Source organism: Impatiens glandulifera, chromosome 3 (assembly GCF_907164915.1).
Source record: "Impatiens glandulifera chromosome 3, dImpGla2.1, whole genome shotgun sequence".
NCBI classification, from domain to species: Eukaryota; Viridiplantae; Streptophyta; class Magnoliopsida; order Ericales; family Balsaminaceae; genus Impatiens; species Impatiens glandulifera.
This window is the reverse complement of record NC_061864.1, coordinates 1,763,913-1,776,984: the sequence shown is the minus strand read 5'-3', so window position 1 is coordinate 1,776,984 and position 13,072 is coordinate 1,763,913. Positions and strand designations below refer to the sequence as shown.

General features: G+C 30.3%; 1 protein-coding gene across 1 annotated transcript; it reads right to left on the bottom strand.

The window, feature by feature from the left end:
- Positions 1–2,868: 2,868 nt before the first annotated feature.
- On the bottom strand, positions 2,869–7,156 carry LOC124929298 (probable copper-transporting ATPase HMA5). The gene is made up of 5 exons (XM_047469622.1): positions 6,834–7,156; positions 4,805–6,451; positions 4,587–4,709; positions 3,431–3,910; positions 2,869–3,359 (listed from the first exon to the last, which is right to left on the bottom strand). Exons 1-5 carry the CDS (start codon positions 7,134–7,136, stop codon positions 2,943–2,945), a joined length of 2,970 nt encoding a protein of 989 aa, XP_047325578.1. The 5' UTR covers positions 7,137–7,156; the 3' UTR covers positions 2,869–2,942.
- Between the last annotated feature and the right edge of the window lie 5,916 nt (positions 7,157–13,072).

Sequence of the window (13,072 nt, the reverse complement as noted above, 5' to 3'; positions counted from 1 at the left end):
CAACACATCAAAATATTTACATCCATTAATTAAGCCCTCGAACAACATGATAATTAAGCCCTCGAACAACATGAATGGAAATGTGCCGTTAGTGAGGGAATTAACGCACTTATAAAGAACTATCTAGGGTCCCTTATAAGTTTAAAAAAGGAAAGAAACTTATCGAATGTTAATTCATAAAGAAAAGAAACTTATCGAATGTTAATGACAAAACATAATTCGGACGGACTAGTTAAAAGTTACCAACTTCGTCTGGTTGCAAAAAAAAATTTCTTTGGCATATGGGATATATTACTTAGAAACATTTTTGCCTCTTACAAAACTAACATAATCTAATACCCATATCTCTTGCAGCTAACATTGAGATCTTCACTGAATCGACATAAAAAATATTTTCCTAATTGGAGATATTAAAGAAAAAGTCTACATAAACGTGCCTCCTGGTATTAGTGCTTCACCAAACGAAGTTTGTCATCTTTATAAATCTTTTTACCACAAATAGCATTGTTCAGAAAATGTTCAATCTCCATCATCGAGAAATGCCCTAAAATTTCTCTAATGCCTAAAATTTCTCCGGAAATGACCTTTTATTCACAAGTAATGATGACAAATCCATAATTTTGTTCACTGATCACGATTGGGCCGGGGACATTACTGACAGAAAATCTACCTCCGGATATTGTTCAATTGTATGTGACAACTTCATCACATGGAGAAGCAAAACACAATATGTTGTTGCTCGGAGTAGTGCCGAAGCTGAGCATCGTTCCCTTGGGCTTAGAATTTGTGAAGAAATTTGGATACACCTTATCCTTAAAAGAGTTATGATTGTCTCCTATTATATATGTTCAAAGTATTACAAAAAAAAAAAATGAACAAGAGTGACATGACTTTATTGGTTAGAAAAAATAAAAAAGTGTGAGGAAAAAGAGAATAAATATACATTTTTTTATTTTTTAATTCAATCAGATTGTGCAATGTAATTTCTCTAACAAATTTTCTATTAATCAATTCTCTACAAATATTCGAGTTTATAATAACAAAACTAAACACATTAAAATTCCAAAGATGCAATCAATAAATGAGTTCATATAGTTGTAGAAACTAGTAATTAAGACGTCTTTCCATCTATAATGAATGAAAAATTGAACAAAATATATCATACGCCAAGGATGATCAATCCTTCATAATAATCATTGAATTTCCGTGTAAAAATATGTACGAAGAGGTTCCAATTGTTCATTTAACCTAGTAAGTAAACTCAGTTTGAAGAAGACAAGCAAAATGGCGCAGAACGTTGAGCTCAAATTAGATGCAGAGATGAAGGATTAATTAAACAAAATCGACTTACGTTTACGAAGCTAGGATAAAACATGACCTGAGTTCTGTTATTAAGAACGTCCACAATCGCTTCCCTGATCCCTGGGAGGCGCTTGACGGCTTTCTCAACAGATCCCGCGCAGGCCGAGCAACTCATCCCGACGACTGAAAACACAGCCTTGGCCTCCGATCTCTCGATGTTCTTCTCCTCGTCGGAAGAAACTCCCTTGGGATACTTCGGCATGGACGGGTAACGCGGCCTGGTGGTAAGATCACCATAGTCGCCACCCTCGCTGCTCCTTAAACAGGCAAAGGACAGAAACTTTGTCGCCATGATCAATCAACACCAGTAATTCGTCAGAGTCTAGAGATCAAAGACGCATTTCTTCCTCTACGCTACTATCAGATTTGATCCGTGGTTTACTTTATTATGCTTCAGAGATCGATCATAGACACTGCATTATAAACAAACTCTGAACTGAATCTTCAAAATTTTCCTTTTACGAGACAAACGGAACTCTTCCGGTAGGTGGGTTATTTCGATGCTACCCATACAGCCAGTACATGTATTCCACTCATAAAATGACACCTATACATAAAAGTGAAGCATCACCTTCCTTATTTGTTGATTATTTTCTCTTTGTACAAATGGCAGTGCCTTAATGAATAGGTGGGCCCCGTGGAAGCCATAATGGTGGGCCCGGTTTCAGCATTTCCCGCGATTTTTAAAAATATATAAAGGGTGCTGGTTAAATAAAAAATATATAATTTACTTCAACTTTAATGAAAAATTAATGATGCACAAATTTGAAGTAAACGTCATTGTGTGAGACTTAGGTTACTTCGAATTAGGTTAATTACAAAACAATTATTTGGGATCATTTTGAGGAGCTTTGTGTATTTTTTATTTTTATACAATAGAAAGTATTAATTTATAATTATAAACTAAATTTATTTTTTTAGTTAATTAATTAAGTTAGCAATGTGAAATGATATCTATTTAGTTTGTGTTACCTTAATCATGTAAATAACTTATGAAAGAATGCTAAAAAATGATAATATTATTAGTAAAGACTATTGACTTAAATAGTTTTATTAATACCACTAAACAACTAATACCACTTCATAACAAATAATTAAATGACAAATTGCTATTACTAAATTAAAGGGAAAAAAATGTACCAAACAAGTGCACACTATACTAAAATTAAGATTAGTCTAAATTTATTTAAAACATAATTAAATCCAACAAAATTAAGAGCTTAAAGCTTAGGCCTGGTTCAGCCTTTCGTGTGGAAAATTCTTCAGCCAAATTTGTTGGTGGATTCAACGTGAACAATGATTCTTCAAGTGAAGAAGAAAAGATGAAGACCTAGAAAGTATATACCTGATGATGATCCAAACATGGTTTTAGAACTTACTCCATTGTCATCAAGGTCTCTGATTTAAAAGAAGTTGGGAAAATGTACTCTTGGCCAGAAAATAATTAATTTTGTGGTATTTTCTCCATGGAATGTGGGAAGCTCCAAATTTTATTGTAAGGTTTAGTATAAAGTCTAAACACTTGTATTTTTCACAATCACTAATTATATTACACACACAAACATACAATGTTTTCAAATTCACTGGACTTGTATTTCCCCAATATCGAGACTGTCGAGCTTTCTAGGGCGCCTGTAGTACTTCAACAACAGTGAGCAACAAACCACGCTTACAGAAGAAGCTGCCATTGCCGCTCCAGCTATCCATGGAGGCAGCCGGAATCTAGTGAATGGGAAAAGAACTCCGGCTGCAATTGGGATGCCCATAACATTGTAGCCCAAAGCCCAGATGTAGTTCAGGCGGATCCGAGAGAATGTCTTCCTTGAAAGGTCAATGGCAGTTATAACATCTTCTATGTTGCTTTTCATCAGAACAATGTCTGCTGCCTCGATGGCTATGTCCGTTCCAGCTCCAATTGCCAGGCCAACATCCGCTGCTACCAGGGCTGGAGAGTCGTTGATTCCATCTCCCACCATTGCCACTATGTGCCCTGAAGCCTGCAAATCATTTTCGTGTAACAAAAAAGTACTAGTCACTCGTTCGAACTCATGGATCAAAAGTTAGGTACCTGTAATTCCTTCACTATCTCAGCTTTGTCCTCTGGTTTGGCTTCTGCAAACACAGAATCTATTCCGACTTCTCTGGCTATAGAATTGGCAGTTCCCCAGTTATCTCCAGTAACCATTATGCTCTTGACTTTCATAGACTTGAGAATAGAAATGACCTCACGAGCTCCAGGCTTCAGCAGATCAGAGATGGCAATCACTCCAGCTACTTCTCCATTTATGGCTACTAGTATACCAGTTTGAGCTAACCCTTCCGCCTCTCTCATTGCCTCTTCCGCATCAACTGGAACCGTGATCTTGTTGACCGACATCAAATTCTTGTTTCCTACTATTACCTGTCTCCTCTGAACAACCGCTTTTACTCCGTGTCCTGTTATAGATTCAAAGTTTCCTGCTTCAGGCCAGATAGGATTCTCTTCATCTTCTTTGAACTTCTTTGCATACTCCACAATAGCCTTGGCTAAGGGATGTTCGCTATTCATCTAACAAATAAAACATGGGACTAGTTTTAATTTTGGATAACTCCAGAATTAACCAGATTCAATTATCAAGGCCAAGTTTGATTAGCTTAAATTTCAAAGTTGTTTGAAAAATAAATGATGCATAAATCAAATGAAAATATAAATTGTAAGTACTTAGCCCATTAGGAAACATTTTCTGGATCTGAGTCTAGATCTGTATTCAAATCTAAATGGTAATTTCTAAACTTATGTCTGATTAAATTTTATAATCTAACGTGATGTTATCTTGAAATGTTCTCAGATAAATTTTTTGACTCTGACTTATGATAAATGTTGATTGAGAAAGTGCTTAAAAACAATTTAATACATTAATTTTCAGTGTTAAATTTGTATTTTCATGCTCTTACTAAATTATCATGGAGTTAAAGATGGTATTTATAATTAATCGAATTAAGCAATATTTTATAATAATTTTTTTTACAGAAAACCCACAGTTTATGTAACTTATTTTTATTCTTGTTTGAGAAAAGCCATAGTTTATAACTTCTTTTTATTCTTGTTTGAGAAAAGCCATATTTTATAACTTAATATGAATTGAATCCATATAATTAAGTCTTTTAAATAATAAATAAATTTAATTCAGAGTAGCAGAGAATTTAGATTTATTTAGATTAATGGATTATTATGGTTTTTTTACCTCAACTGCAGCTACGAGTGAATAAAATTCTCTGGTAACCATGTTCTTGAAAAGCCTTGTATTGACCACCACCGGTTTGCCAGCCGTGAGAGTTCCTGTCTTATCAAAAACAATGCAATTGACCTACAACCACAACAAACAATATCATTTAAGACATGCTTTTGAGGGAACCAACCAGAACATTAGTTAATGGTTAACAAAAAATAAGCAGTTTTAACCTTATGGGTTCTTTCTAAAGCCTGCCCTCCTTTGATTAAGACACCTTGAGAAGCACCAACGCCTGTACCAACCATGACAGCTGTGGGAGTTGCAAGGCCAAGTGCACAAGGACAGGCAATGACCATAACAGAGATTCCAAACTGAAGTGCCAACTGAAAGCTATCCATTGACTGAGGTATCCATGATTTTGGGTAACCACCATATTTCCCTGCTAAAAACCATGCAAGCCATGTCGAGAACGAAAGTATTATAACCAAAGGCACAAAGAATTTGGAAATCCTATCAGCCAATTTCTGGACGGGAGCTTTTGCCATCTGAGCCGATTCCACAAGTTTCACAATCTGCGAGAGAGCACTCTCCGACCCGACCCTAGTTGCCTTCACATGCAAGACTCCGTGTTCATTCAATGTACCTCCTATCACCACATCTCCCTTCCGTTTCCCCACTGGCCGAGCTTCACCTGTTATCATGCTCTCATTCACATGACTTTGACCCCATACTACAATACCATCAGAAGCCACTTTTGCCCCGGGAACAACCTTAATCACATCATCTTTTTGTATAAGCCTACTGTCAATTTCTTCTTCTCCAATCAAATTTCCATCATTGTCAAAGGTCAGGAGGATAGCTGTTTCAGGAGCCAAGTTCATAAGCTTAGCTATAGCATCAGAAGTTTTGCCTTTTGCCAAGACCTCCAAATATTTCCCAAGTAAGATAAAGGAGATTAACATCGCGCTTGTCTCGAAGAAATCTGTGGCGTGGAAATCTGTATTAGAAGTAGTTGCTGCTCTCATGACTGAATAAACTGAATAGAAGTAGGCTGCATTTGTCCCAAGTGCAATCAAAACATCCATATTGGGAGAACCATTGCGTATGGCTTTGTAAGAACCAGTATAGAAACGTCGCCCAATAATGAACTGAACCGGGGTGGATAGCACCCATCTCAAGAGTTGCCCAATAGTAAACATGTTCACAACTTTAGCATCTAAACCACTTTTTAGACCAGGGATGTACATAAAGACCATAGAGGTTAGAAAAACCGGGATAGTAAACACCAAGCTCCATTGGAAAGATCTATAATATTGTTTAATCTCCATCTCTTTATATGAATGGAGTTTCCCCCCTTCCTGAAATATCATTGCCTTGAAATGCCCGGTTGATTCGATAACATGGATTAAGTTTCTTGGCCCGGTTAAATCAGATTTATAAGAAAGGGAAATCTTCATAAGCTCAGGATCAATCTTCACATCTAGAACCCCTGGAAGTGCTTGAAGAGAGCTTTCAATCATTTTCATTGATTCATCATCGCGCTCTCCTTCAAGTTTTAGCTGTATTTTGTTCTGATCTTCCCCAACACTAATCAGTATTGGTTCGAACCCCATTTCATTTATGGCTCTTAATAGATGATCATAGTTAATGGTTTTTTTATCGTAAAGAACAGCTGCTTCTTCAGTTGCTAGTGCAACCTGAGCTTTTTGGACACCGGGTATAGCCTGCAGACCAGACTCTATAGTTGAAGCACATGAGGTGCATGTCATTCCCTTGATGCGTATCCGGCATGCTTCAATTGAATTATCGGTCTTCTCATCTACTATCAATGTTGCTTCGAATCCAACATCCTCGATTGTCTCACGGATTGTATCCGCCTGTTAAAGAATATTGAAATTCCAAAGTAGACTTATAATTGTTTACTATATAAGAAATCGATGTAAAGATGCAATCAATATGATATAGGTTTATTACTTCCAAAGCCTTCTAAAGATGAGTTCATATAGTTGTAGAAACTAGTAATTAAGACGTCCTTCTGTCTATAATGAATGAAAAATTGAACAAAAAATATCATGCACTAAAGATCATCAATCTTCCATAATAATCATTGATTTCCGTGTAAAAATATGTACGAAAGAGGTTCCAATTGTTCATTTAACCTAGTAAGTAAACTCGATTTGAAGTAGACAATCAAAATGGTTCAGAACGTTGAGCTCAAACTAGATGCAGAGATGGAGTAAATGAAAGAAATCGACTTACGTTTACGAAGCTAGGATAAAACATGACCTGAGTTCTGTTATTAAGAACGTCCACAATCGCTTCCCTGATCCCTGGGAGTCGCTTGACGGCTTTCTCAACAGATCCGGCGCAGGCCGAGCAACTCATCCCGACGACTGAAAACACAGCCTTAGCCTCCGATCTCTCGTTGTTCTTCTCCTCGTCGGAAGAAACTCCCTTGGGATACTTCGGCATGGACGGGTAACGCGGCCTGGGCGTAAGATCACCATAGTCGCCACCCTCGCTGCTCCTTAAACAGGCAAATGACAGAAACTTTGTCGCCATGATCAATCAACACCAGTAATTCTTCTTCAGAGTCTAGAAGAAATCTGCAAATCAAATACACATTTCTTCCTCTAGGCTACTATCATTTGATCCGTTGTTTACTTTATTATGCTTCAGAGATCATAAATATAGACGTGCAATATAAACAAACAAACGCTGAACCGACTCTTTAAAATTTTCCTATTACGAGCAAAACTGAACTTTTCCGTGATGGAACGGATGCTGTGAGTGGGCCCCAAGAAGCATATCATTTGGTGGGGGGCGGTTTCAGGAATTTTTAAAAATATATATATATAAAGCGTGGTGGTTAAATAAAAAAATAAAGTTTATCAAGTTTAATGATGTATTCACATTTAAAGTAAACGGTCATTTGCGTAAGACATTTGAGTTATTCAAATTATTATTTAGAATATCTTCATTGTAAGTACAAATATATGTAACAATCAAATTTGACATTTACTTTATTTAATATTTATCAATAGAATACCATAAGACTATTTCTTATTTAAATTGGCTTAATAATTTCTATCTGATGTTAATGTAAACAAAAATATATCTTAATAAATATGGAAGCTATAGGAGAATATCCAAAGAATGTTTTTTTAGGTGTTAGTTATTTGGAAATTTGTATTTTATTACATTACCATTATAGTCTAGTTTATTTTAAAATATCAGAGTAAAAAGTATATATATTTGTATAAAATATGTGATTAAATTAGATAAATTTATTTTAAAATATATATTTTTAGATCAAATTAAAAAAAATTAATTAATCAACTTTTTCTACTAAACATGTTTAGTTTTAATTTTTATAAAAAGTTAAAGGAAATTTTATAGCAAATAAGCTTATTGATGGTTCATTATTTTTGTTTTTACCTCAGTCTTTCTTATAGTTTATATAAGTAATAATCAATAGATTGTAAATTGATATACTTTTAATTGGTTATAGTGAGTTTATATTGATTAATCATTTATATTAAAGTTAACAAGTCATAATAATAATTCAAAGTCATTAATTCTTTTTTCTAATAAATAAATATAATAATATTTAAAATTCACAACAATAATTCACAATCAGTTCTATAAAAAAAAAATATTTCAATTTTAACATGCAAAATCAGTTAGGTTTCCGAATATCAAAATATATTTTTTATTATAAATATATTATATCTTATTTTTTTCCTAATTATTTTATCTCTCAATTATAAGTTATATATATTCTCCCTAATCATATAAAACATATTTTTTTATCAATAATTTATATATATAATATATATTATTTTTCATCATTAATTTTATATAAATACAGTTTTATCTTTTATTATATATTTTTTCTCTTATATATATATATATAATATTTTATTTGTTAATAAATATTAAATACAAATATATATGCATACACATAATAATAAAATTATTTTAACAATCGGTCTATTAGTTAAAGTGTTCACATTTTTTTTCTTAAGACCAGTGTTTAAATTCCACATATTTAAATTTTCAAAAATGCATTATTAACTATAATATATAGTGGTGCAACTTTTAAACAAATGATACGAAGCATCTAAAAGTGTGAGGTCGAAATTAGTGGTTGGTCTGACGAGTATTTGAATGTGTAAGGTCACAAGATGGAAGTCGAGTGGTGGATGGTTTGTCGAGTATGAGGTCAAAATTAGTGGTTAATTTAACGAACATTTGAAAGTGGGAGGTCACGAGATAAAGGTCGGGTGGTGGGTGATTTGTCGAGTGTGAGGTCAGAATTAATGATTGATTTGACGAGTATTTGAAAGTGTAAGGTCACGAGATGAATGTTGGATGGTGGTTAGTGGTTGGTTTGACGTTGAATAAGAGGTCTGTGATCAATTGAGATTGATTGTTGATTTTTTGAAGTGAGAGTAAAAGAGAGGTCGACTAAAATTGGTGAGTGATTTGTTAAGGGATAAAAAATCATATGAAAAAGTGTGAGTCACAACATTATGGTCAGTGGGTGGTTTGCCGAATGAATAAAGAGACATGATCAATTGAGGGGTTAAGTAGAGTTCCGAGAGATAAAATATATATTAACATTAAGTTTAAGATTAAACTTAATTTTTACTAACTAAAATCAATTTTAAATTAATTAAATTTGAATAATATTAATTTTATCTAAAATATTAATTTTTTTACAATTATGTTACCTTCACTGTTAAAAAATATTAAAATAAGACTAAAACTTAAACTAATTTATTTGTATTTACTAGGGAAATGTGATTAAATTATATAAAACATTATATACATTATTATCCGTATTTTTTTTTATGAAAAACTTTAGAAAAGAAGTTTTATGAATGGTCAAAGTGTAAATTTATAGACATTATTATTCGTATTATTTTTTTATTACAAATGTATTGTTATTTTTTCTATTAAATTTATATAATTTTTAGAGAAAATTTGGAGGAAATAATTTGGAGAAAGGATTGGGAGACGTCATAACTTGATTGGCTGAAAAAATAAATAATTATTTTTCTCTTTTTATTCGTTTTTTCATTTTCCAACAAATGATGATTACACGTCATTCTCTCTCATTCATTTTCTCAAATTTCCTCCATCTATCACGGTGAATTTCTTACTTATGATATATGCATAAAAAAATTGCATTTAGACTAATAGTAGTCGTATGTGTCACGATAATGTTAAATCGGTAACTTGTTTACTTTGTATTGTCGAGAGGTGTATAGTATTTTAAGTAATTGTTGAAAAAATTGGATTAATATGATTAATACGATTGATATGATATACTTACATATTTGAGTTATTATTCTAACTATTTTTGATAGACTATATAGTTTGAGATAAATTATTGAACTTTAAATAATGTTAGTAGTCCGATGCGTAATATTCATAATGTTACTATTATGAGTTATGACGTTTTCTAAAATTCGTTCCGAAAAATTAGTAGAGTCGATTGGAATGTTAAATGTTTTCTTCTCGAAGACTTACAAACTTGATAAATTATGAAGTGATGTCCCATCAAATAAATAAAAGAAATTTATAAATTTAAAATATTTTATTATTTGAAAATAAAAAAATTAAAAATTAAAATATAAAATATATTATAAAAAAATAATTGTTTAGCTTTAATGGTTTGTGTAGTGGTTCAGACAAAATCACAAGTAAATATAACACAGTTTATAATCTCCTTTCCTTCCAAATATATATATAATCTACCTTCTTTCAAAAAGATATGAGAGATGAGCTAATTACACTAAAGATGACGAAAATTAAGCAGTAAATGAGAGAGAAATCATGTGCCATGAAAAATAAAAAGTGCGAAAGAATATTTTTTTTATTTGCATCATATAATTCTCAATTCTCTAAATTATTTCTCATTGTCATATCTCTTAGACTAAATTATATATATATATATAATTAATATGTTGTTAATTTAATTTATTATTCTTTCTACTATTATCCATTTTAAAAATACATAAATAAATTATTATTATTTTTAAAAAGTAATTATTGTTTTTTTTTAAATTAATAAATAAAATAAGACATAAACAATTATTTAGAGTAAAAAATAATTAATGATTTTTATATTATATTTTTGATTCTCTTACCTATATATATTTTAAAACATATATATTTATATAATTTTAAGTAATAATGTGAGAATATATAACATGTTTAGTGAGGTTGTCCCCCAACATTAGTCTATCTCATTATATACAATTATTTTATTTCCTATCATTACTTATAAATTTAACACATTTTATAATCTCTTCCTTCAAAATATATATAATATCCCTTCAAAATAATTAAATTTAATTGATAGTTCAAAACTAATTTTGAATTCAATCAACTTCTTAAATAAATAAGATGGAGTTATTAAAACTACACTATTTTAAAATATTTAAAATTTTAATATTATTTTCATTTAAAATATATGAAATTATAATTCATACTCAATTTATCCATTAAATGAAACTTTTGGTTTAATTCATGATTTTTTATAGGAATGATTTAGAAATTAATATTTTATCATTATTACATTACACTCACAATCATTTTTTTAAAATTATTAAAGTAAAAAATTGATTTTTTAATTTTAAAAACATAATTTAAATAAATTATTTTATTTTAAGTAAAAATGTATGAAAAAAGTTTTCTAATTAATATGATTGATTTTTTTTTATAAAATAACAAATAAGCTTTAAGTGTTTAAAAAAATATATTATTTGATAAAAAAAAAGAATAAGTTAGTTAAATTCTTAATTGATTAAATTAAATTAATGTAATATTTTATTATTTAAAATTTAATTTTATAAAAATATAATAATTTTTTTTTAGTATTTTAGTTAATGAGTTATTGATGAATAATAAAAAAATACATTATTATATTTCACTCTTTCAAATGTGTAATTTCACAGTTATCTCTTAACTATCTTTGTCGAAAATATATTTTATTAATTTCTCTATCCGACGAAAATATTTTTTTTCATTTCTTTATCCGGCGAAAATATATTTTGTTCATTTCTCTATTCGGCGACTATCGATTTCCTTATTTGGCGCTGAACATTTTAAACTTATATTTGGAACAATTTACGAACTCTATTTTTTCTATTTTATTGTCTTTATGTTTTTTATCTCGTCGTTGTATTCTTTAACTTTTTAGGAACAAAACAAATTTACTTATTCGGTGCTAGCAGAGTTCGTTTAGCAAACAATCACGATCGGTGACCGGCGAAAACAAATGACTTTCTTCTTTGACTAAGAAAATACATAGTCGTCTAAAAATATAGTCATGTTCTTTTAAAAGAAGTACATTAACTTGTGTAAAAAAAAGACTATACTAAAAAGTTAAAATAACATTTAAAAAAAATTGAACTATTTTGAATTTTGTTTTTTTTTAAATTGAAAAATGACAAGAATATGGAGTTTATTGGCATTGAACATGCAATTTAATGACGCTGAACATCTGAACATGATAAACTTAAAAAAAATCAATTTTTTTTAACTCGAAAATGACAAAAACATGAAGTTCATTGACGACGCTAAACATGATAAACTTGTTGGGAAAAAACTAAGTTAAAAGAACTTAGTTCATTTTTTTATTTGAAAAAAAACTTAATTTTTTTTACTAAATGTTCAGCTGTCAATAAACTCTATATTCACAATAAACTCTATATTCAGCACATTTTTCAGTTGAAAAACTTAGATTTAAAAAAGAAAAATTAGTTTTAATTTCTTTTTACACAAGTTAATTTTTTTTAAAAGAACATGACAATATTTTTTACAAGACTATGTTATTTTAAATTTTCAGATTAATTATTTTTCTACACAAATTATTGTTATTTTTTTTTTAAAATATGACAATATTTTTACAAGACTATTTCTTTTCCCAGCCGTAAAAGTAAGTCGTTGCGACGAAGAAGGAAGTTGACCGTCGCCGGATAGAGAAATAAACAAAAGATATTTTCGCAGATAAAATTTGTGACATTACTTTCATTATAATTTGGTTGCTCATATCGTTTCTCTATATTTTAATAGCATGTATCTCTCATCTTTATCCTATAATATCAAGTTACTTAATTCTTTAAACACAACATTATTTATTTTATTATTATATATTAATACTTTTAAGTCACGATTCAAATAATAATTGAAAAGATTATTGAATTTTTTTTAAAAAAAATGATTGAATTTTGAGACAAGATCTTGAAAAATAAAAAACCACCTACATCATACGAGCCCCAAACTAACATTGAAAAGAAAATCTTCATTGCAAATAAAATTGAAGAAATCTGATTGAAATTGTTAAAATTAGAATAAAAACACAATTTTCTGAAAAATAAAAATAAAAAAAGGAGGAAAAAATTCTTTTGTGTTGTAAACTGGACAAAAAAATTGAAAAATAGTCGTACCTATAGTCCACTGTATAGTCCACACGTGCCTTTCCA

Bases quoted from the DNA above. Each gene is read 5' to 3' on its own strand.
- LOC124929298 (XM_047469622.1), bottom strand. From the start codon at position 7,136: ATGGCGACAAAGTTTCTGTCATTTGCCTGTTTAAGGAGCAGCGAGGGT. The intron at 6,452-6,833 runs GTAAGTCGATTT...ATTCTTTAACAG, and splicing joins TTTATCCTAGCTTCGTAAAC to GCGGATACAATCCGTGAGAC. The intron at 3,911-4,586 runs GTAAAAAAACCA...TTTATTTGTTAG, and splicing joins CACTCGTAGCTGCAGTTGAG to ATGAATAGCGAACATCCCTT.